Source organism: Diachasma alloeum, unplaced genomic scaffold, assembly GCF_001412515.2.
Source record: "Diachasma alloeum isolate Michigan unplaced genomic scaffold, Dall2.0 Dall_scaffold_00295, whole genome shotgun sequence".
NCBI lineage: Eukaryota > Metazoa > Arthropoda > Insecta > Hymenoptera > Braconidae > Diachasma > Diachasma alloeum.
The window spans coordinates 909023-936017 of NW_021680434.1; the positions used below are offsets into that span (position 1 = coordinate 909023).

Sequence of the window (26995 nt, forward strand, 5' to 3'; positions counted from 1 at the left end):
CAAATTCTTGAAGGGAATTTCGTACTGACGTTTGGCTCCAAGGGGGGCGGGATTGATTCTAGGACTAATGTAGGGGAGGGAGGGGTAAAATGGACACTTTCGACGTTTTAAAAAAATTGATAACTCAGAAACAGATTCATCAATTGAGATCAGTCTAGCCTCATCGCAAAGGGAAAGAATTGTTCTTTTTTTTTTAATAAAAGTACTCCATTTCATTAACAATTCCTCCCGTCATTAACTTTTTTAAAAAAATCACGAGTATGCATTTTACCCCACTCTCCCGTACTTCAAGAAATTCTTGAAGAAAATTTCGTCCTGACGATTGGATTTTGAAGTTGAACTAGAACTCGAACTAAAAATTGATACCGAAAGGCTTGCAACATTTGGCCAATGAATAATTGAATTCAATTTAAAATCCATCGTCATAGAAATTCCATTCGGAAGAAAATCGCAAATTTATCAGCAAAAATATATTTTGAGTATGTTGTGTCGAAAGCAATTTCCCCCTTTCTTACTTTTAAACGTAATTTTTTATTTATGCTATTTACAACACATACGTACAATACGTGATCCTTGCTTAAAACTACTCTAATCGTCCGGAATGTAATCCTCACCATCATTCTCCTGTCAAAAAAAAATTACCATCCAGTATCATTTCCCAAAGCTCATCACCAGTATGTGTACACCTCGGATGTCTGTGATATGTTACAAATTGTTTTAAAATCATCTCCTTTAATCTTTAAATTCATGTCTCTCGGGAATGTGTGATCACACACGAGTGCTTCCCTGTGAAATTCAACTCGAAGTTGGGGAAATTTGAATTCTCCCATTTCGAGTCAGTAATATTTGATTAGACAGTTATCGAAGAATGACACCAATATAGACAATTGCTGACTGGACAAGTATCACGACTGAAGGGATCAGGGATTCATTACAAAAATTAATCGAAAGTCAACATCGAAGCAACAATTCACTGTTGTTTCTCATAATGCAACAAATTTTCTCTCATTCCCCGTAGAATGTCAATCGCAGAAAAAAAATTACTCGTGAAATGAGAAGAGGCAATTGAATACTTAATCAATAATTAATTACGTAATTTTAACTGTTTCATACACTCACATTCTTCGGTCTCATCCACACAGTGTCTTTAATCCCTAAAAAAATGTTTGGAATTCCGCGATGAAGTGATGAAACGAGATAAATCAATTATTATTCTCATTTGTAAAATATCTCTGTCCAGAGGAAACATTATTTCTCTTGAATTCAGAGATGTTTCCCAGAAAACAGTCGATTTACTCCGGATAAAAACTTCATAACGGAATTATTTTTGTACGTAATGACGAACCAAAGCCACAGAAATTTCAATCTCTAATATTTATTTAAAGGGTACCTTGGCTTATACTTTAAAAGGACATTGAAAAATTCGCGTACACTATTTTTATTCATTATACCCGGCGATTAAACGCTATATGCACTGTATTTTTCACATGTGCCATTTTAAATATCAATTTTCACTCTTTTATTTACAATTAATTTTACTTCTCTCGTCACGGCTGTTCCTTCGCTTATCGATTTTATCTGACAAGTTTTTTTTTCAATTATTTCTTTTCATTTTGTATTATTAAGGTTCTTGCAGAGCTCTTGCTTCGTTGTTGGAGATAATTAGCGAAACAGCCTGGTGGAATTTTCACTCGTCGCAATTTTCACTCTGGCTTGTCTCGAATAAGATTAGTGAAACAAGTTGTTTAATAAAAACAAGGAAATCAGGAGGGTCCAGACAAGACAGAATCGATGCTTTCGTGGATTATAAATCGATTTGATTAATTAATTTTTTTATAATATGTATAATGCATACTTTCGTGGACATGTAGACGCAGCTACTTTATCAAAATTGTCAGATTCGTTATTTCTTTCGTTAACTGAACGAAAAAAAAATGTAATGAGGGGGTAAAACCTCATTTGCCCAGTTTTTATGTTCTATTTATTTCCGAAAACAATTTTTTTTCTCATTGAGAAAAAATATTTCAATGTTTTTGAACATTCTAATGAATTTTGACAACTCGCCAGGTTTTAATGAATATCTCGAAATCTAACGGAAATCGCAAAATTTTTTATATGACTTTTTTTGTAGCCCTCAAGTCACTCTATAAAAAAGGTCATTACGAAAATTTCGCTATCTCCCTTAGATTCGGAGATATTCCTCGAAAACTCAGCTGAGTTTTACCCCTTCGCTAGTGAAATGTTGAATTAATTATTCATGAATAATGGAATGAGACTAGATCAGTTACCAAGTTTGACTAGAAAAAAATGAAAAATTGTGGGTCAAGTTTCGGGAACGAATCAACAAGTCCCTTATTTTTCGGATGTCTCTAAACATCTCGAAAAATTTAAAGTTATGTTTGATACTGGAGCATTGGGGCAGCTAGGTTTGGATGATGCGCCGTGTTCATTCTCAAGGCTGAGATGCTTTTGTTGTACCACTCGTCTTCTGCTGACATTCCTGAAGAGATGAAAAAATGCATCATTATTCCTCAGTACAATTTATGAGTGAATGAATGGAAATGGGCTCATGGCATCGAACAAATTGTTTCGATTCATCTCCAGAAGTCAATTTGGTAATTAATGATTCTTTCCTGGATAATTCTATTTTCTTAAATTCTCGAATTGCCAAATTTATTGTAAATTGCTATTCAAATGTAGGAATAAGTGGACAACTCAGTTGAAAAGAGAAAAAAAATTGGCTAAATAAATCATTCACCTTACAAATTATATTTCTCATCAAATTAGAAGTGTTGTGGCGTACTTTTCCGGTCTCAAAAACAATAATTAAAGAAAATGTTCATAGATAATGGAGGACTTGTGACTGCAGTGGTAACAGTCGAATTTTGGTCGGGCAACATCGCACGCTTCGGCTAGTAGTGGGGTCGTAACAGTGAGATGAATGTTTGTGTGTGTGATACGTGTCCATATGCTTCCAGCACTGAATTATCGTCACCGACTTTACCGACCTCGATCAGCTGTTGTGCGGTGTTGTCGCGTTGCTCGACTCGTAATGGCGGTCAAATTTTTTTTAGAGGAATTCGCAAATCGATCGAAGATATCACGCCTATATGGCCCGGTCCCCTACTTGTTCTCGCCGGCGATAGATTCTCCATAGTCTAAAGTAAATGGCTTGTGGTTTTTTTCAATATCTTGAATGTCTAACCCATGCAACGTCTCGATCAAAGTTCACACGCTCACGTTTCTTCCCTAAGCGTAACGTTACAAGAAGTGATTTTCCGGAATTAATTTCTCACTAGGATGACGATGGAAGGATTAAGATTGTTACTAACGTGTGGCTCAAATATGAACCTGGCATATGAGACAATATCAAAATTATGGTGAATAATGCGGGTTTTGGATCAACATCCTTAAGAGACGAACTGGGGTCCGACGCGTACATAAGTCGTAAACTCTTTGTAATCAGTCAGATGACGCAGTCTGACCATTGGTGTGATTTATCCCTTCAAGCCTAAAACCTACTCTAATGATAAGTACCCCATACGCTGGGTACAACAAAATTTTAAGGGGAGGTTCACCGCCAGGAGATAACTCTTTTTGAGGAAAAATTTCTAAAGAATTTTCGCGTGATTTTTCTTCAGGAATTTGATTCTGTAGGTCAAAAATTTCTCCCACCGTTCAAAATTAGAGATTTGAATTTTTTGTAACCGACAATTCAACTTGAAAAAATTCCAACATGAAAGTTATCTTTGAAATAACTTTTTAAATATGGGAAAAAGATATTTCAAAGATAACTTTTTGTCATATTTAAAAATGAAATATAAAAAAAAGTCATTTCCAGCGTAAAATAGGACGTTTTGTTTTCTAAATTACGATTCTAGGACAGTTTTCCCCCGGATAAAATCTCCCTGAAAAAGGAATTTGCGATGAGGAAACCGGATCCGGCCAAAATAAATATAATGATAATGCTCAATTAAAGGGGTTTTTATTACTGAATCGCACAATAGAACACGTGAAATTATCGAGTCTTTACCCTCAATGAAATTACAAAAGAATTAAATTCATACGGATTTTAATTTGCGGAAAATTTACCCCTCAGAAGACTCGTTGAAAGGAATTTTTTCGAGGAAATTTCGCAAAAAGCAATTGTCCGGGGAGATTTTTTCCGGGGAAATTTTTTTCAGCAAGATTTTGTCCGGGGAAAAACTGTCCGACTACCCTAAATTACGCATAATATAATAGGCACAGAAATATTGTTCTCCTCTATTCAATAATTAGGCATCGATGAAATTATTTGAATGAGCGATTAATTTTATGATGCTCATAATAACGAGCGAACCAACGCGTCGAGAAATCGTTTGACTCGATAATAAGGAAGAGCGATTATGATGGATTCTAGCAGATATAAGGGAACACCGATAAGCAATTCCTCGAATAGTCTTGATTCGATTTAAAAGCGATATGCCATCTTGCGCCGGAAATGATGTAAGACGCTCGCTCGTTGAAGGAAATGGAGCGTCTTCGAGTGAGGCTTCTCCTCAGCGCCCACTCAGCATCACTCCAAGATTCGTTGTCATTTCCGGTTTATCTTTTATGGTGTGTCGCGTCGAAAATACGAAATAGATTCGTTGGGAGGTCAGATCGCACCGGAGAATCAGGAAAAATTCCTTCTCATTTCTTTAAACGTCACCTCACTTTCATTTCGAATGAGCGATTTCACTGTGAATTTGAAGAGGGAATAGATGTAGATGATTTAAATTATTTACCCATCGCATCTTGCCGCATTCCGGTGACTGCCGACATGTTTGACGCTGAGTGGGACATCGAGAAAGGCTGAGGCATACTTGGATATGACGTCGCTCCCATCTGAAATAATTTTTTCATTCTTAGAATTTCCAAGAATATGGGGAGCTCCATATGGATTGCAATGCGTCCGCCATGACAGCGATAGAGAATTGTTAGTTTGCAGTATAAATTTAATGATAGTATCGGCAAATATTTATGTAAATATGCGAAATTTTTATTTCTTCTCCATGAATATTTTAAGTCACCAATTGATTGAAATTATCACATGCCCCCTCTTCAGAGGTTTCAAGGATGAGCCTGATCATGCATGCAAATTATTGGCTCAATTAAATCAGTGGGCTTTCAGTAATCTGTGCGGCCCGTACTAATTACTCCGAATGCAATTTAGTTACGTGGAGGACACACGCCGACGGATCGTGCCCCCCACACAGTGGCCGACTTGAGCCGTATCAATTACCCCAGTCGTTAGGGTCATATGAAGCCCACAGGACCGTAAGACACCATCGAATCCATTAGGATTTTTTTTTAATCTTCGGGAGCTTTACCTGGGGATAGCGGTTGATGCCGTTTATGCTGTTGTGCGGATGTGCGTAAGGCTGATATCCCCTTCCAGCTCCTGGGTAAATATTCCTCATCATTGCTCCTTGACAGGCTGGTATTGGTGCCAACGCCTTTTGTAATTGTTTCTCCTGTTTTCTGTATTTTGCTCTTCTATTTTGAAACCATACCTGTAACAATAAATATTTGTTTTTTACGAGATTATATTTCCGGAGAAGATTCAAGCCGCTGTGGGCCAATATTTAATATAATATAATATAATATAATATAATATAATATAATATAATATAATATAATATAATATAATATAATATAATATAATATAATATAATATAATATAATATAATATAATATAATATAATATAATATAATATAATATAATATAATATAATATAATATAATATAATATAATATAATATAATATAATATAATATAATATAATATAATATAATATAATATAATATAATATAATATAATATAATATAATATAATATAATATAATATAATATAATATAATATAATATAATATAATATAATATAATATAATATAATATAATATAATATAATATAATATAATATAATATAATATAATATAATATAATATAATATAATATAATATAATATAATATAATATAATATAATATAATATAATATAATATAATATAATATAATATAATATAATATAATATAATATAATATAATATAATATAATATAATATAATATAATATAATATAATATAATATAATATAATATAATATAATATAATATAATATAATATAATATAATATAATATAATATAATATAATATAATATAATATAATATAATATAATATAATATAATATAATATAATATAATATAATATAATATAATATAATATAATATAATATAATATAATATAATATAATATAATATAATATAATATAATATAATATAATATAATATAATATAATATAATATAATATAATATAATATAATATAATATAATATAATATAATATAATATAATATAATATAATATAATATAATATAATATAATATAATATAATATAATATAATATAATATAATATAATATAATATAATATAATATAATATAATATAATATAATATAATATAATATAATATAATATAATATAATATAATATAATATAATATAATATAATATAATATAATATAATATAATATAATATAATATAATATAATATAATATAATATAATATAATATAATATAATATAATATAATATAATATAATATAATATAATATAATATAATATAATATAATATAATATAATATAATATAATATAATATAATATAATATAATATAATATAATATAATATAATATAATATAATATAATATAATATAATATAATATAATATAATATAATATAATATAATATAATATAATATAATATAATATAATATAATATAATATAATATAATATAATATAATATAATATAATATAATATAATATAATATAATATAATATAATATAATATAATATAATATAATATAATATAATATAATATAATATAATATAATATAATATAATATAATATAATATAATATAATATAATATAATATAATATAATATAATATAATATAATATAATATAATATAATATAATATAATATAATATAATATAATATAATATAATATAATATAATATAATATAATATAATATAATATAATATAATATAATATAATATAATATAATATAATATAATATAATATAATATAATATAATATAATATAATATAATATAATATAATATAATATAATATAATATAATATAATATAATATAATATAATATAATATAATATAATATAATATAATATAATATAATATAATATAATATAATATAATATAATATAATATAATATAATATAATATAATATAATATAATATAATATAATATAATATAATATAATATAATATAATATAATATAATATAATATAATATAATATAATATAATATAATATAATATAATATAATATAATATAATATAATATAATATAATATAATATAATATAATATAATATAATATAATATAATATAATATAATATAATATAATATAATATAATATAATATAATATAATATAATATAATATAATATAATATAATATAATATAATATAATATAATATAATATAATATAATATAATATAATATAATATAATATAATATAATATAATATAATATAATATAATATAATATAATATAATATAATATAATATAATATAATATAATATAATATAATATAATATAATATAATATAATATAATATAATATAATATAATATAATATAATATAATATAATATAATATAATATAATATAATATAATATAATATAATATAATATAATATAATATAATATAATATAATATAATATAATATAATATAATATAATATAATATAATATAATATAATATAATATAATATAATATAATATAATATAATATAATATAATATAATATAATATAATATAATATAATATAATATAATATAATATAATATAATATAATATAATATAATATAATATAATATAATATAATATAATATAATATAATATAATATAATATAATATAATATAATATAATATAATATAATATAATATAATATAATATAATATAATATAATATAATATAATATAATATAATATAATATAATATAATATAATATAATATAATATAATATAATATAATATAATATAATATAATATAATATAATATAATNTTTCTTGAGAGGGATTTGCGGGGTATTTTTAGGGAATCTTCATTCTTATCGAGTGGAAATGGTCCGTATGCGGTCAAACATGGAATAGCATGTCGCATTTTCATGTATTTCTAGCGAAAGTGGACATCAAAATGAAAAAAATTGCACATGGGTAGATTTTCTAAATTAATTGAATGAATTTCAGAAGAAGTGGAAGAGGTTCGTGTGTGGGCAGACGTATTTTTTGTACAAAATTTCTCCTTGTGAAGAGGAAATATTATTTCTTGAGGAGGATTTGTTGGTTATTTTTCGGGAATTTTTATTCTTATCGAGTGGAACCGGTCCGTATGCGGTCAAACACGGAATAGGATGTCGGATTTTCACGTATTTATAGCGAAAGAGGACATAAAAATAAAAAAAATGCACATTGGTAGATTTTCTAAATCGAATGAATTTCAGAGGAAGTAGAAGAGGTTCATGTGTGGTCAGACGTATTTTGTGCTCAATTGGTGTTTTTTGCAATTGAATTCCAGAAATTCACACTCCGAAGTCTGTTCTAGAAGGAATTGAATTGCAATTATAATTAAGATCTTATCAAGCGAGCATCGGCATTCAAACATGAGCAAATCATTTATCGTAATACGAAAATTTAACAGCTGATAAATTGGAACACGTGATTCTCATCGTTTATATTACTTTCTGCAATGAGAGTGATTACAAGCAATTCATTGAACAAAGAAATATCGAGAGGCCATCATCACCCTGGGTAGAAAAGGCCTCTGCGTAGTCAGAAATATTTTCAAATGTCTATTTCTCCGAATTTTTTCCCAAAATTCTTCAAAAATTCTTCAAAGAGCAGAAAAAATTAATAAACCCGGAAAAATACTCCACCTAAACAGTAGAAAATACAAAAATATAATCAGATTCTCTGAAAGCAAGAGTGAAAGGAACGAAAAAAGTAGGTAACAAATAATGCCAATAAAATTTATGAAAACCCGAGGAAAAACGAATGAATGAAAGAGCATAAAAACGCGGAAAAAAAAGGCCGGCTAAATTATTCAGAGTAAAGAATTCCCTGAAAAAATATCGTCTCAAAGAAAACGAAGACAGTGAGCGAGTGGAGTAGATACATGTGATGAGAGACTCTTCCCTCTTATATACGTGAGAGCATTAAATTCTGAGGGTGTCCCTCTCCCCATTGCGAAGTCTCTCGCACACATCTTCCCAAGCTCCCAGAGAAGACTCATATCCAGCAAGACCTGTAAAGCTACTATTAGCTTAACAAAACAATTACATATTGGTAGATTTTCTAAATTAATTGATGATAAAATCGAGTAGAAAAGGCCTCTGTGTAGTCAGAAATATTTTCAAATGTCTATTTCTCCGAATTGTTTCCCAAAATTCTCCACAGAGCAGGAAAAATTAATAAACCCGGAAAAATACTCCACGTAAACAGTAGAAACTGCAAAAATATAATCAGACTCTCTGAAAGCAAGAGTGAAAGGAACGAAAAAAGTAGGTAACAAATAATGCCAATAAAATTTATGAAAACCCGAGGAAAAACGAATGAATGAAGGAGCATAAAGACGCGGAAAAAAAAGGCCAGCTAAATTATTCAGTAAAGAATTCCCTGAAAAAAAATCGTCTCAAAGAAAACGAAGACAGTGAGCGAGTGGAGTAGATACATATGATGAGAGACTCTTCCCTCTTATATACGTGAGAGCATTAAATTCTGAGGGTGTCCCTCTCCCCATTGCGAAGTCTCTCGCACACATCTTCCCAAACTCCCAGAGAAGACGCGTATCCAGCAAGAACTGGAAAGCTAAGAGTTGGTAATTCAATAACCATACTCCCTTGCCTTTCCACGTACCATTCCGTCTTATCATCCAACGGTTTCCCCACTCCCTGCGCTCCACTCCGTCCATCTCTGCCTTCGCCAGTGTAAGGAGGATGTTTGAAGGGAGAAAGAGGGATGAAATGAGGTTGGGATGTTGCCTCGGATGCCCTAGGACACGACGCTCTCTCCCTGAGGGAGGCAAAAGCTCGGGATGTCTGCTACCACTTGGAACATTGGGACTAAAACTATTCCTTTTTCGTCTCTATCTCCCTGTACTCAACTCCACCGGGAATTCAACTCTATTTCGGTGGGTCTTATTGCAGGGTTATTACTTCCATCAGCTTTTTGTTATGATTTTTTTTTGCCCTCGCCCAGGGAGGGGTATAGGGGAGGGTGGGGTAAATGGACACTTTAGACTTTTCTTAAATTATTCATAACTCAGAAACAAATTTGTCAATTGAGAAAAATTGTTCTTTGTATTGAACAAAAATTATCAACTTTCATCAACATTTCAACCCGTCATTAACATTTTTTAAAAAGTCAAGAGTGTCCGTTTTACCCTAACCTCCCCTATGGGTGTCTTGCAAAAATTTTTCATTTCGGTGCACTCTCTGCATGTTTGGCACAAACAAATCCTTTTTTAATAATTTTCAAAAAACTATTTTCTTGGTACAAGTGAGACTTGTTGGAGAACTTTGTCGTTTTTCTCTCAGTTTTCTATACGCAATGCAAGAGGAATTTTCCGCTTGTTTCAATTCTGAACAAGAAAAAATACTTGGCGAGTTGCGTCGGTTATAGAGGTTACCGCAAAAAATTCCATCAAAAACCAGGCGAAAAATAGGGTGGAAAAAAAACCACTGAAAATCCGAGAGAAGACGAGCAGTAACAGGAGGGTGGACACGAAAAAAAGTCGGGAAAAAAGGAGAGAGAGAGAGGGGGGGGGGGCAGAGGATGGCTTTAGGGTGAGGGTAGGTGGATGGGTGGTAAAGTTGAGATGAGTCGAGGGCGGGCGACGATGTACCGGAGGCTGCCATTATATCTGAGCCGCCATTTTAAATCGAATTTTCTCTCCACCCTAGATAGATCTGAAATGTCTCGAGCCTCTCCAGCTCCTTTCCTTTCTTTCTCTCTTAACGGACGAGCGTATACATTACTGGAGATATAGGCTACGTGAAAATCCCCTTCTATTTGTCTCACTTTTCCCTCTTTTTTTCTCCTCGCTTTTTTTCGATTATTTTTCACGCCCTCTGGCATGTTGAGATGGATTCCACTGCGATTGAATTTTTTATAAGAACTGGCACGGGTAAATTTGAAAAATTAGTGCCAGACATTACGTTAGTTTCACATTGGGGATGTTTTATGAAGAGTTATACCAAATTTTGCCGATGTAATTAAGAAAACAATTCAGCAAATTATGAGTTTTATCACTTCACGGAGGAAAAAAATTTCTTGTTTTTGGAACCAAGTTACTTATTTAAAGAAGCTCATCGTTTCAGGAAGCATTGTATTGAGAATAAAAAACTATTTAATCAATTTCAGAAGAAAAATCCCTAGTTCAATTCCAGAAATCTACAAATTCGAGTTGAAAAATTAAAAAAATGGACAATCGTTGCGTTTTTTGTCAAGTTGAATTTTCGATTAAAAAAATACGATTCTCCACTTTCGATTAACAAGAGACAATTATGACCTACAAAATCCGAATCCTGAGGAAAAATGGCGTGGAAAATAGTATTTTTACATTTTTTTTTCTCGAAAAACGCAAAAGTTTTTTTTCCCGCCCCTTGATAACAAAATTCCTTGAAATTTTATTGTAACTGTCTTTCTAGATTATAAAAATCCAAATCAACTTCTGGTAATAAAAATTTGGTACTCAAAATTCAGACTCCAACATAAGGGTCCCAGAGGTCATAATAAGAGTCATGAGAGCCAGAATGAGGGTCAAGAGAGACAGAATAAGGATTATGAGGGTCAGATTAAGGGTCACACGGTTGCTAAGATTGAGGGTCACAAGGGTCAGATTAAAGGTCCAATTACGGGTTATAAGGGTCAGATTAAGGGTCTAAATAAGGGCCACAAGGTTCAGATTAAGGGTCACATGGGTCCGAAGATTGATGGTCACAAGCGATAGATTAAGAATCCAAATAAGAGTTATAAGGGTCAGATTAAGGGCCTTAATAAGGGCCACAAGAATCAGATTAAGGGTCACAAGGGTTAGAGTAAGGGTCCTAACAAGGGTCATGGGGATGAAAAACTAAAGGTCAAAAACTAAGAGTCACAAGGGTCAAAATAAAGGTTACGAGGGTTATAATGAGGGTCAGATTAAGGTCCCAAATAAGGGTCACGAGGGTTAGAACCTCAGGATCACAAGAATCAAAATAAGAGTCTGTATATTTTCTCCATATTATAAAAATCCAAATCGCTTTCTGGTGATGAAAATTTGGTACTCGAAATTAAGACTCCAAAATTAAGGGTCAAAATAAGGGTCACAAAGGTTAAAATGAGGATCAGATTAAGGGTCGCAAGGGTCAGAAGAAGGATCACGGGGGTCTTGTGGGGGTCGACGAACGGAGCGACTAGGGGGCCTAGCCCCCTAGTCACTTGATAAAAATTTTCAAAAAAAATCGAAAATTTTCAAAAAACATTGAAGAATTCTTGATAGTGCTCCACATATAAATCGACAGTTGCTTTCGTCGAGAGGACCGAGTTTATAAAAATGATGAAATATGAAACGAGGTGAACGGATGAGTCCAGATATCGCAGTAAAATCCTTTGTGCATAAGTTATAGGGCAACGAGTACTAAAAGCCAACCGCGTTTTACTTGGCATCGCAGTTTAACAGGGTTAAGTCGTGGCGGTTCCCGGGCTTTTAATGCAAACAACACCCGTGCATTATATATCAAAAGCGGAAAACACGGAGTCGACTGTTTTAATATGTACCCAGTGAATATACACGTCTCTTTCACGGGTACTATTTTAGTTCTCTCATTTACACTGTACTGGACTGGGCAATTGTCAAAATTATCGCCGGCCACATTCTTTGCATTGGAGAGGGCGGAAACCGTGAGAAAGACCGCTTGATGAATGAAAACAATTTCATTCGCCAAAGAATGATAGAATTTCAGCGGATAATGCAATGAATTCAGTGAAAATTACCAGATTTTTGTGAGTTTTTTAATTGAAATACTAGAAGTTTTTGTGATCTTACGGATTTTTTCACTCGATTTTCGGAAAATTTGAAGGAAAGTTATCAGAAAATCACGAACACCAATTCAATTCACTATAAAAGACGAAACTTTCATCTTTTATACACTGAGAGAAAGAAAAACACGTTGTCAAACAAGTCTTGTTTGGGCCAACAAAATCGCTAGTTGAAAATTGCCAAAAAAGAATTTGTTTGGTTCGAATTTGCAAGTCTCAAACATGAATAATTATTCTGCTTTCGACAGCAACGAAACATTTGGCTCATGAGGCGGATAATTCACACCAGACGGTGCCTTTTCAGGATGAAAATATCTCATATAGAGGAAAATTTATCAACAAATATTTTATCCCTAAGTTACAAGATTGCTATCATATCATTATTATTGTTTCATTTAAGGGTTCATTTGTTGTCTGTGATTATTAGACAGCCGAAACGAAAAACTACTATCCCTTGTTTCGCATAAAACAAAGATTTTTCGGGAGCAAAATACGTATGGGAGTATCGAATAACGAAGGAGTAGTGCTAGAAATGACATTTCTCGCGTGTACAGAGAATGCAATTTTTTTTGAACTACTAAATCTATTTTTGCGACAAAAATTTTTCATTCCGGCGCACTCTCTGCATGTTTGGCACAAAAAAAACCCTTTTTTGATAATTTTCAAAAAACTATTGTCTTGGCACAAGTAAGACTTGTTTGAGAACTTTGTAGTTTTTCTCTCAGTGTAGATAGCCTAATAAATTGAGAAATTAAAATTTCCTTTCGATGCAGTACTGACAATTAATTTTCCCAGCAAATGCCCATAGACGAAAAAAATCCACACATCCTTTGTGATGCCGTCCGTACAGATAAATTTTGAGATAGACACAGGGTTGTGAGTGCAGGAGTTGGGGGATATATTCTTGAATCGACATTTGCGCTGGTAATTCAATTGGAGCGCCCCTGCACGCTCGTGTTCTTTGATTGAATTACGGGGAATGAGTCACGCTGGGCGATGGAGAACTGCAGTGTCTGTGAATCCCAGTCATTGGGTTCATGATCAAAAACAGGAGAACAGGGGAATAAAAACGGTTGAAAAAATGAAATTCGAAACAAGGGCAACAATTGGGATTGATGTGGACCAGTCTGCACGTGGACGAATCGATAGAATCATCCGGTTTATCAACTTTATCATATCACCGGCTTCACCCCCCACCTCCGCCACCAACCCACTTACGAGCGGAATCCACCGTTTTTCATCACCTGCATTTCTACGCGAATCTGAAATTTTACTGTAAATTCGTCAAAACCAAAAGCTGAACTCATTCACGCTGGATGTATGTGTGTGTGAGGGGATGGATTATATGGAACAGAGGACGTAATTGAGTAGCTATGGCCGCATGCAGGACCAAAATGCAAAGCCTTGATTGAGGTGGATGTAAAAATCCAATTTATGGGGCTTCAGATCATTTTTTGGATTTTGAGAATATCTCGATTCTTGACTAGCCCAGCATTGCTGGGCCTATGCTAGGCCATGTCATAGTCACTTAGATGTCGTCATATATAATTGTTTAATCATTTCAACGGTTCTACAAATATTTCTGGAGTGAAATATGATTGGAGTAAATATTTCTGTTGATGAAGAAAGTTATAGTATCGATTGAGAGTGGATTGGGTCTGACGTGGATCAGTCTGCTCGCGGACAAATCGATAGAATCATCCGGTTTATCGACTTTATCATATCACCGGCTTCACCCCCCACCTCCGCCACCAACCCACTTACGAGCGGAATCCACCGTTTTTCATCACCTGCATTTCTACGCGAATCTGAAATTTTACTGTAAATTCGTCAAAACCAAAAGCTGAACTCATTCACGCTGGATGTATGTGTGTGTGAGGGGGTGGATTATATGGAACAGAGGACGAAATTGAGTAGCTATAGCCGCATGCAGGACCAAAATGCAAAGCCTTGATTGAGGTGGATGTAAAAATCCAATTTATGGGGCTCCAGATCATTTTTTGGATTTTGAGAATAACTCGATTCTTGACTAGCCCAGCATTGCTGGGCCTATGCTAGGCCATGTCATAGTCACTTAGATGTCGTCATATATAATTGTTTAATCATTTCAACGGTTCTACAAATATTTCTGGAGTGAAATATGATTGGAGTAAATATTTCTATTGATGAAGAAAGTTATAGTATCGATTGAGAGTGGATTGGGTTTGACGTGGATCAGTCTGCTCGCGGACAAATCGATAGAATCATCCGGTTTATCGACTTTATCATATCACCGGCTTCACCCCCCACCTCCGCCGCCAACCCACTTACGAGCGGAATCACCGTTTTTCATCACCTGCATTTCTACGCGAATCTGAAATTTTACTGTAAATTCGTCAAAGCCAAAAGCTGAACTCATTCACGCTGGATATATGTGTGTGTGAGGGGGTGGATTATATGGAACAGAGGACGAAATTGAGTAGCTATGGCCGCATGCAGGACCAAAATGCAAAGCCTAGATTGAGATGGATGTAAAAATCCAATTTATGGGGTTTTGGATCATCAGTTTTTTTGTGAAAAAATGAATTACCAACTAGGTGGCGAAATTCACCAAATAATTTTCTCCGTGTACATTTGTAGCGTAATACACTATTTCTTCACTTGTGAAAATGTCAAACGATAAATGTACTGTGATATTTCCCTCTAAAATTAATACACTTCACTGATATTTTTGAATTCATCAAAATACAGAAAATTTACTTATTAATTTATTCTAGTCGAAGACGTTTTGCTATTTGACTGCTAAATTAAGTGCACCCTCGAGAAATGTACGCGGCGTGAAGTGCCCCGAGAATAGCTATAGAAGTACAAAATTCATTGCAACGCCGAGTGAAGTACAATTTCTAGTTTAGTTTCTCGTTTGCCGGGTCGACCTGGTTGGTTGACGAGAGTGAGGTGGGACACAGTTGGCCAACGGTTGCGGATATACCTAGCAACGACCACTCTAAAGCTTCTTAGAGTCGACCCATCTAACTATATAAAATTCCGAATTATATTTTTTTTACAGAATAAAAAAATCATCGATCCGGGAAAATGGAAAAACTCTGGAAAATGTAATGCGATTGTTTATTTAAAAATTCTCACAAGGTATATTTTGACTTCAAAGACATTGAATTCAGCCGCGGAATAATTCATTGATTCATTTTTTTAATTTTCGAATTTTCCAAAATTCGGTTGTAACACGGTAACTAAAAAAAAATGTTCTAAATTCATTGAATGACGGCTTAAAAAAATCGTTGGGATGTCCTTTTGACTGAGTTCGAAGATGGAAGCGGTAGCAGTAATCGTTATTTTGATTTCTGTGAAATTTTTCCAAAATTTCGTATTTTTCGAAAATCAAAATTCCGCAGATAAAAATATAAATAGCGAAACGTGAATAAAAGATGTAACTCTTGAAGTAAATGCCAACTTAATGTGACGAGAATATCAGCCCACAAGGGAACGAAGGGGTGAGAGGAGTAATAGAAACGAATAAAAGAAAAACAATCTGTTATATGTAAGAAAGGGATAATAAAAATAATTGTAATGATAGAATTTCATTAAGTAGAAAATCCAAAACAATTAGTTGGAAAGAAATTAATTCAATTGAAGAAAATAAAATGGGCTATGAATAATATATAATGCTAAATATTGCTAAATTATTAGCAAAAATAACTATACTATACGCAATACAGGAGCAATTTCCCACTTGTTTTTATTTTAACCGAAGAAACCTGAAGAAATAAAAGCATCGTGACGTCATTTCGTCGTTAATCGAAATGAAAAAATTTGTGTTCCAAATTTTTCATTCAACTTCCACATCGACCACTGAAAAAATTCCATGCGACCCCCAATTGACGTGTTTTCTCGTCAAAAATCGAGACAATTAAAAAATGATGAAAGTCCATTTGGAAAGAGAAAAAAACATAGTTCAACAAAAGATTCTCTTAATAAAGACAGAATATCTGAACGACAATACAACATTGTTACCCACCTGGATTCTGGCCTCGTTCAATTTCGTGCTCCTCGCTAATTCCTCTCTGCAGTATATGTCCGGATAATGGGATTTTGCGAACGCCGATTCCAATTCCGCCAGCTGCTCCTGCGAAACAATTGGAAACCGTGTTTGAAGGCACGTCGCATCTATACCACCCTAGGACACCAGTCCGCTCGGTATGTTTCAACCACATGTACACGGAATTTTCGCTGCATGAGTCAGTGTAATTAACTTCATACTTTGAGAAAATAGAAGGGTTGAGGGAAAGTCGTGAATTCTCCTTCATCAGGTAATTTGATCATGAATCCATTTCACCATAAATAAATAATAAATAAATAAATTCATTGTGACAAAGAGCCTTCAAATTAAGACTTTTGAAAATCTCATTTCAAGACATTTAGAATGAAATCTTAAAATTAGGTATTATTAGGTGCACAAATAAATTTTAGGACACTTTGCAAAAAATTTAAAATTCATTTTCGAAATAAAGTAGACTTCATTTATTCATCAAAATTATCTCCATCATTTTGAGTTTCATCTTGCGAGGCGAGGAAATTATCAACCCATTTTTGCACTTCTTCAAATGTTTTGAATCGCGCATCAGTCAACTAATATTTCCGCTTCCGAATGAAAGCATTGCAGTAGTGAAATCTGAACTTTCACTTTTTTTGTGTGACAATGACTAATTTTGGTCTGAGTTAGAATATGCTGTTTTTAGATCATGTTCGTATTAGTTTTTCGACGATCATTCAAAACATAATTGTCGAAATCTTTTCAATTATGGCTTAAGGATGTTCTACACCCTTTCTGCCAAAATTCACGTTTTTTAAATTTTTCTGGCAAACTTATGATGAATTGACGTGAAAAAATATAGCGTTTTTGCGTTTTGTCATTATTTAATGACTGACGAAATTTTAAGGTGGTGCGAACATTTTCGTGCGTTTTCTCTAAACTTTTAAAAAGAATCACAAAACTGTAGAAAAAACGCATGAAAATTATCGCACCACTACGCAACTTCGTGAGCCATTAAAGAATAACAAACCACAAAATCGTTATATTTTTTCACGTCACTCCCATCGATAATTTGCCAGAAAAATGAAAACAACGTCAATTTTGGCTAAAAGGGTGTCGAACATCCTTAAAATATTCGTTTGGATGTTATCTCGGTCGAGTTCGAAGATAGCGGCGATCGCATCATTTGCTTTGTAATTATAGCCTTAAAAAGCATTTAATCGAGGTTTAATCATCGTTTAGTCGGGATTTAGCGGGAGGTTAATCAGGGTTTAACCAAGGTTTCGTCAAGGTTTAACCAGTGTTCAGTGGAAGTTTAAACCAGTTTAATTTTAATTTAGTCGGCGTCTGTTAGATGTTTCACCAGGGCATATGGAGCTCATGTTAAGACATTTGGGACATTTAGGGATCATATTAAGGTTTCATGGCTGGTATATCTTCTTCCCCAATTTACCATTCAGAAGCAAATTGCTAATTCATTAGCAAAAAAGTTATACTGGTCTCAAGTCCAGTTTAAGGAAAACTATTCAGGAGAAAAATAAAATTTAAATAATTTACTTGCGACCGAGGAGACATCAACGTTGATGTATCAGGAGCATGAACTCTAGTGATATCAAATTTTCCATTCATTTTGTTTTCACTCAATCTGTCTAATTCAAAATAAATTCAGTTCACTAAAAAATTTTAACTCAAATTGTCTTTTAAAAAAACTATTGAATTTTCCTGAGGTTAAACTTCAGGAAGGATTCCTACTAATCTGAAATTAATAACCGCAAACCGAATATGCACTTTTTTGTTTTAATTCGATTAATCCATTCTGAAGAAAATTGCTAATTTTTAGCAAAAAAATGTACTTGATTTAGATTTGTGCAATGGGCCACTTGTTTTGGGGGTATTAATAGTTAAAAAGCCTCATTAACAGCAACTAAATCCTTCTATCAGTGCGAGGCACTCGAAATTCTGAACTTGAGACTTTCAGCCTTCGAATTAAGACTTGAAAATCTCATTTTAAGAGGTTTGAAATCTTGAAATGAGGTATTATTTTTTTGTTTTAATATTTCAGAAGCCTCCTTGACAGCAACTAAGTCCTCATATCACTGTAAGTTCGACTACTGAAACCCTCACCTTACATCTCCAAAAACTCATTTTTGTTTTCTGCAACGAATAAATGATAAATACCTGTGTAAATGTGGTCCTGTGCCGCCGTCGTGCGGGCGTCGGACAGCTGGCTGTGGTTGGTGTGTGGCCGATGTGTGGACTGGAGGCGCAGGGTTCGGGTTTCAATTTTTTAAATGCCCCCTCGGCGCCTGAAACCACAAAAACCCCAGATTAAAATTGAAGAGAACGGAAAATAAAGATAACCCAAGTGAACGAAAAAAAAAAAAAGCGGAAACCGGGGGATCTGAGGAATGCAGATGATCGACTCTCAAGTCACGCGTCCGTTTGTCTCTGGGTGCGATGGGGTGGTGTTCACCCAGGAAGAGGTGAAACACCGTGGGACGAGGCGAGAGATGACGATGGCACACCAAGTCCCTCGCACTATGCTAACTTGGTTAGGGCGTTAATGACCTAATCATGTTACATGCTGATTCAATGTTCGAGGATGAATGCTGTCCACTTTACGCGCCTTGCCCCCGTTTACCTCATTCAAGCAATCCTGGGTAACTCGGTCAAGTTCAGCTAAGAAATTACGCCACTCAGACGGGTGTACGTACACTGGGAGAAAAACGACGGAGTTGTCAAACAAGTCTCACTTGTGCCGAAAATACAATTTTTTTTTAAATCGCCATTAATGAAAATTTGATTCACTGATTCATTTTTTTAATTTTCGAATTTTAACTAAAAAACGTTAACTAAAAAAAATGTTCTAAATTCATTGAATGACGGCTCAAAAAATCGCTGGGATATCCTTCTGACCGAGTTCGAAGATGGAAGCAGTAGCAGTAATCGTTATTTTGATTTCTGTGAAATTTTTCCAAAATTTCGTATTTTTCGAAAATCAGAATTCCGCAGATAAAAATATAAATAGCGAAACGTGGGTAAAAGATGGAACTCTTGAAGTAAATGTCAACTTAATGTGACGAGAATATCAGCCCACAAGGGAACGAAGGGGTGAGAGGACGAATAGAAACGAATAAAATAAAAACAATCTGTTGTATGTAAGAAAGGGATAATAAAAATAATGGTAATGATAGAATTTCATTAAGTAGAAAATCTAAAACAATTAGTTGGAAAGAAATCAATTCAATTCAAGAAAATAAAATGGGCTATGAATAATATGCAATGGAGAAAAATCAGCAAAATGACCATTCGGAAGCATATTCCTAACTTATTATCAAAAATAACTATGCTATACGCAATACAGGAGCAATTTCCCACTTGTTTTTATTTTAACCGAAGAAACCTGAAGAAATAAAAACATCGTGACTTCATTTCGTTGTTCATCGAAATAAAAAAATTTGTGTTCCAAATTTTTCATTCAACTTCCACACTGAGAGAAAAATATGACTCTTCTGACTATATTCCGTCACCATCGAATTATAGTCAAAAAGTCCTCAACAATTTTGCGTGGGTTACGGTAACTATGGCCGGAGAAGTGATTACTACAATGGAATGTAGTCATTGCAACTATTTTATAGTTCTACTCACGATAGATTTGTCGTGGTTACTTTTGAACTTTGGTTAGTTTAACTGCATTTTGATTTGCAAAAATTACGCTTGTGAAGTTACTATAATGTTATGTGCCGCATACAAAAAAAATCGTATGGTTCACGAAAACTGCCTCAACTATTTTCTTATTGTAAATCGAACTTCAGATTTTTCTCTCAGTGCACATCCACCACTGAAAAAATTCCAGGCAACCCCCAATTGACGTGTTTTCTTGTCTAAAACTCGAGAAAATGAACAAAAATAGCTTTTTAAAAGTGTTTTAAAAAAATTCACAACACAGAAGTCATTCAAAGCCTCATTAGGCTAATATAAAAGCTTCTCCATGTATTCCTGAAAATTGTTAAAATTTATATAATTTTTCGAATAATGGAAGAATACCCGTGTATTCGATTTCTATCCTCGTCTTTTAATAGAATGAACAGAATCAATGACAGAAATTGAGAATTCGAAACTAAAAATTTTATCGGATTATTATTACGCAATAATAATAGGTGATTATCTCGGTATTAATTCTAACACATCTCAACAGCTGAATCCCGTAATTGGAGGACAAATTATTTGCACATATCCAACAATACATTCGCCTGAAAGTGAGCCATGTTGACAGAACTCTCGAGGCATAATGGGATAACAAAAAGTGTGATTTCCGGGGGAGAGGTGTGAGCAAGTGTGTGCGGAGTAGACGACACTCGACACTGGAACATCTGTCAACAGACGGATAATTAGCTCGGGATTCTAACGAGTGGACAGGCGCCATCCACTTCACTGTGGGTATCGACAGGAGAAAGAAAATTCGCTAGAGTGGAGGACTATTTTCAGCTGCAATGCATTAACATCTGGAAGGGATTACAATAATTATGAAAATGGAGAGAAAACCCTTCCCGATAGAGAGACATTCGGACGACTGAAGAATTTTTTCTAGCATTTTTGAGGGTGACATTGAACAACGAAAATTGAATAGAAAATTCGAGAGGATTTCGCTCAATCTTGAAAATTGATTTCAACAATTTTTCGAAATCATTTGAGAGAGAAGAGAATCCGTTCTGCCCAGAGAATTTTTCCAGACTTTTCGGGACATTTTTTTAAATAGAAATATTTTATAGAAAACAAATACATTTTATTCTTTTCTCTATAACGAATTCTATTGAGATATATTTTTTTACTTCTTCGGCATAAATTTTCCAAGTCTACATCACTGCATTTTTCCGTCTCTCATTAAGAGACTGAGGCGAGAGGTTTTCATATGAAAACAAAAAAATCAATATCCAAAGGTTGGGAAACCGTTTCACGAATTACATCGGCGATTTAGGCCCGAGTCCAGTTAATTTATTCACAATAATTTAGATGGTCTGTACAAAAATAAACTAGTGGATTGGGCTGTTGGTCGTTCGCTGCGCTCGCTCCCATTGCGGGTGGGTTGGTAGCGGATGTATTCATGTGGGTCTGACCCGTCGGACGGGTCCCACCAACAACTTCCCGACATTATTATTCCTCCCATTTTGACTAAAAGAATCCTTTTCAACTCTCAATACTCTCTTTATTTATGCATGAGAAACCCTTGTCTGAGCGATTTTCAAATTTTTCTCCAGAAAGTTTTGGAAAAACCACTGGAAAAACCACTAGAGTTTCAGCAAATCCTGGAGAAATCACTGGAGTGATTGAATCTAGTGATATCCTTATGTTGACAATCCCAATCACGTCATTTATACAGGAAAAATACTTATCTTAGCCATTTTCAAACTTTTCTCCAGGAAATTTTGGAAGAACCACTGGAGCGAATCACTCAAAAATCTAATCAGGTCTAAGTTACATGAAGACCTTTCGATTGCGTCATCCATCGTCTTGATCGCGCGATTCATTCGGGAGAAATCGTTAACGAAAATTCCGTAACATACAGACCTACATACACACACAAACACACACACACACACACATGTTGTTTAGAAGTGTTCAGAAGTGTTTTAGACACCGAGAAACGTGGAGAAATCGCAAAAAACTAATGATTCATTTTCAGGGTGATTACAATAACTACCCGATAGATCGGGAAGTTAATAAACTAACTCTAAATATACGAGATAAGGTTTAGGATCGATAATTGTCCTTGATAATTGTCTGATAATGTTCGCTGAATCACTGGTGAATTTACACGAAAGATTGCGGTGAACTGCCTCTTTACCAATGACCAATCATGTATTATAATTCTTATATTACCGATGATTAACGGATAACCCCGAATAATTAGGGCCAAAAGTGGGGAGAGCCTTAAGCGACTCTAATACATTTTTTTAAAAACTAATTTCAATTTGAGGCTTACAATCTCAAGTTAAGACTTTAAAATCTCGAGAATCTGAATTTAAACCCTCTGAAAGTCTCAACTTGAGACTTTTGAATGTTGAGACATGAAATAGAGACTGGAAATCTGTAGTTGAAATTGAAATCTCCAGTTGATCCTTTCGAAAGTCTCAAGTTCAAACTTCCGAAAGTCTGAATTTAGGATCTTCGCAATCTCAAAATAAGGATTTTCGTCCGGGTGCATTCGGACAGGATCTCGAACAATTTGTTTTTTGTGTAAAATACTTTCCAGTGAGCATTTTTATTTATAGAAACGCGTAGAAAAACTGGAAAAACGAAGGGAATTCCCCATTGAAATATTTTGGTGCCTCCATTTCTCCAAATCCTTCTCAATTTCACGTTTAAAAATTCAAAGAGAACTCAACACACGTGGACATGAGGCATGGTAGTAAGTCAATTGGTGAAGGATGTCGCATTTTCACTCGCGATGGACCGACGAAACTATGCAAATTGCGGATCCAACTGGGCCGAGAATAATACATGAGGGGAAACCACCCCAGATCCTCCGCACACGTGAACCCCAACCAGGAGAGTCGACAAAACGTTGCGCTGAGAATAAAAAATTCCCCAAAGATTGAATGAATTGCAGATGAAGAAAGGAACTGAGGAAAAAATGACTGAAAAAAATAAAATAATTGTGGAGCGAATACCGTTTTTTTCAATTAGTTGTTTTTAATCATTCTCATTGCAAAAGACAATGCGACCGATGAGAATCGTACGTCCCAATTTATCAGCTGTCAAATTTTCATATTACAATCAATTATTTGCACATGCTCTAATTCCTACGCTCACTGAATAAGATTTAATCATAATTACAATTCAATTCCTTCTAGAGCACACTTGAGAGTGCGAATTTCTGGAATTCAATGTTTGTTGATATTCCGGGAAAGTGCGTGCCCACACTGTTATCAATTTTTTGTTTGTTCACACGGTAATTCAATTAATCTGTTGTTCATCTCATCAATATAATTCCGTGCTGAGAATATTGTCATCTCCTGTTTTCAGCACCAAATTAGAAATTAAAACTTCATTTGGAATATTGAGTTACAGCTTCTTTTTATTCTTATCAGAAATTTTGTATTTGGATATTAATATTATTTATTCAAAGTGACAAAATCGATCATCATTTTCACTGTATTGCATTCAGATTCTCCTATCCTTAATGTCAAAAATGTGAGATAATCTCGTAATTCTAGCTATTAATTATAATCAACTTTGTTCGGAGAAAATCGTAGTAAACGCAATATTAAGAAAGCTGAATTGTTCTATTTTTCTCTGACCTAAATTATTTGGACAATTATGATTCGTTTATTCATGTGTCATAGAATGGTATTCAATTCTCTTGTTTTTTAGGCGGGTTTCATGAAAATTCGACGCAACACGATTAAACTCAGTTTATCCATTCTTTTGAGATCTCATTTTTGATTCGAAATGTTGCCTATGCTTATTTTTTTCGAACGTATATCAAGATAAAGACACGAAAGGAGTGATAAATTTTCTCCGCTTTTCCCAAAAAATTTACTGAAAATCGCGTAATTAGTCCGCAGACAAAAAATTTATCCAGAATTTCCACAAATTTGCGAATTCGCTGACAAATTCCAGTGACCGCATTTATATTCAATAGAAAATTTTTTATATAAGAAATTGATAGAATTTGATTTTTTCGTTTTCCTTTTTTATACAACTGATTCTATTGATTCTTCTAATGAAAGAACAACGCAAAATTGAGTTGAAAGAAAAATGGAAAACTCAATTCTAAAAGTTCCATGGAAACATAGACTTTAGATAATTTTTTTCATGAAAAAGCCTGCATTGGATATTTCCTATAAAAACCTCGCAGTCAAGCTGCGGAATTTGTCAATAAAGTCCACGAAAAACTAAACTAAAAACTAACCGAATTTCCCAACGCATTCGTGAGGTTTTATTTCATATATTTTTTTCATTTGATATTTTTTGCAAAGCGCAAAATTTTCTTTTAGACAAAAATAAGCGATAAAATTTATTTTTTAGAAATTGGGTAAAAATTCCAAAAATTATGCCGAAAATTCGATTATATGAAGACATAAAATAATCACAGCATGAACCCCAGCATTTTGTTCATTCTTCCTCCCACAGGAGTGATTTTTTTATTCGACGAGACAAGAAATTTCCTTCACGCAAGGTTTTTTTTTAATTAGTGGTTTTCTGGATATTTTTTCCGTAATTTTTCTCGTGTAGATCCAGCTATTTCCCGGAGTGATTTCCTGAAAATTTCAGACGTTCACCCGAAATGCACCAAAATCAGATCTGAAACGTGTGGAGTATAGAGAGCGAGCCCATTAGGGCGCCCCCCACGGTGTGAATTTCTCTCTCTCTCCCTCGCATGCATCTACATCCCACTGGAGACCCATCATGGCGGAATAATAGCCCTTGTGGAACAGGTACAACCATATGCCGGGTGTTCCATTGTCACTGGGGTAAAGGGGCACATTGCCTGACACCCTCGCGTATTATCATCACAAGCGGTGCAACACTTGGCTAGTCAATAACCGTGAAATTTTACTATCTCGAGAGTGATTGCACATTTTTACCTTTTCCATTTTTTCAACTTCTCTAAAACCTATTTTTGAAATGATTCTGTGGAAGAAAACTCTTCGAGGAGATTATATCTCATGTCCAGTGACAACAGTTGAATTTTATGATACGCGGTAGCATATTGTTTTGCAATTTTATTAGGAAAAATGAAAAACGTGGGAGAATGCGATGAATTGAATATCATTCTAAGAAACATGAATAAAGAAATTGCGATTGTCGAAATCATTTAGGTCAGAGGAGAATAGAACAATTCAACTTTCATGATATTGCATTTGCTAATGTTTTCCACCAAATTTATTGTTTGTAACACGTCAATGTAAATAAGGGTATCCAAATCGAACGAATGAATTTTTTCAATAAAAATTGTTATTTTTACGTCAGGGACCCATTTTGCCCTGCGGTCCATTTTGCCCTCCCCTCTCCTGTATTTCATCCCCAATTGGGGGATGAGTATTTCAATTCGAAGATGATTTTTTTGTATCAGGCCGGGTTGTAGCAAGACCTCTTAAGTGTAATATAAGGGTCAGGCACTAAGTGTCAGAATATATCGGTCAAAAAGTGAAGGTTAAAAAATGAGGGTCAGAATATTAGAGTCAAAACATTAGTGTCAGAATATAAAAGTAAAAAAAGCGGATGTCAGGCAATGAGAGTCTAAATATAAGTCATATATTATGCTTGATCACCCTTTTTAGCCCTTATATGATCTTAATATTCTGATCCTCTTTTTTTAACCCCAACATTCTGACCCTCATTCCTTGACCTTTACATTCAGACCCTCAGTTTTTGACTCTAATATTCCGACCCTCATTTTTCAACCTCCACTTTTTGACCCTTACATTCTCACACTTGGTGTCTGACCCTTATATTGCACTTGAGAGCGACAAACTTGAAAGACCAAAATGAGTGACGCCAGCAGTCTCCAATTCCTCCCCCACTCACCCACGAAAATAATCAACAATAATCCTCTACACTTCAATAATCAAGCATCTTCTTACCAACAGAGGTAGCATTTCCAACGCTATTCCTCCCTGGCGTAGCAGCTGGTGTTGGTGGACTAGCCTCAAGCCCCTGATGCACCCCATAAAGTCCAAAATCCTGTTCATTCGAGCTAGTACTACTGCACTTTCTCTTCTCCTGATTGTGATTGAGATGAAACGTGTCATTATCAACGAGTCCAACTCCGAGGAGTCCTAGATTCGGCCTCAACTCATCCATGAGTTTGTTCTGTCCACAATTGGCCGCCGCAGCTGAGAAGTT

At 33.6% G+C, this 26995-nt stretch overlaps 1 protein-coding gene across 1 annotated transcript; it reads right to left on the reverse strand.

Moving 5' to 3' along the window:
* Window positions 1-2242: 2242 nt before the first annotated feature.
* On the reverse strand, window positions 2243-26968 carry LOC107039248 (homeobox protein prophet of Pit-1). The gene is made up of 6 exons (XM_015258769.1): window positions 26734-26968; window positions 19322-19449; window positions 17129-17236; window positions 5352-5534; window positions 4767-4866; window positions 2243-2500 (listed from the first exon to the last, which is right to left on the reverse strand). The coding sequence occupies exons 1-6, from the start codon at window positions 26951-26953 to the stop codon at window positions 2394-2396; spliced, it is 846 nt and encodes a 281-aa protein (XP_015114255.1). The 5' UTR covers window positions 26954-26968; the 3' UTR covers window positions 2243-2393.
* Between the last annotated feature and the right edge of the window lie 27 nt (window positions 26969-26995).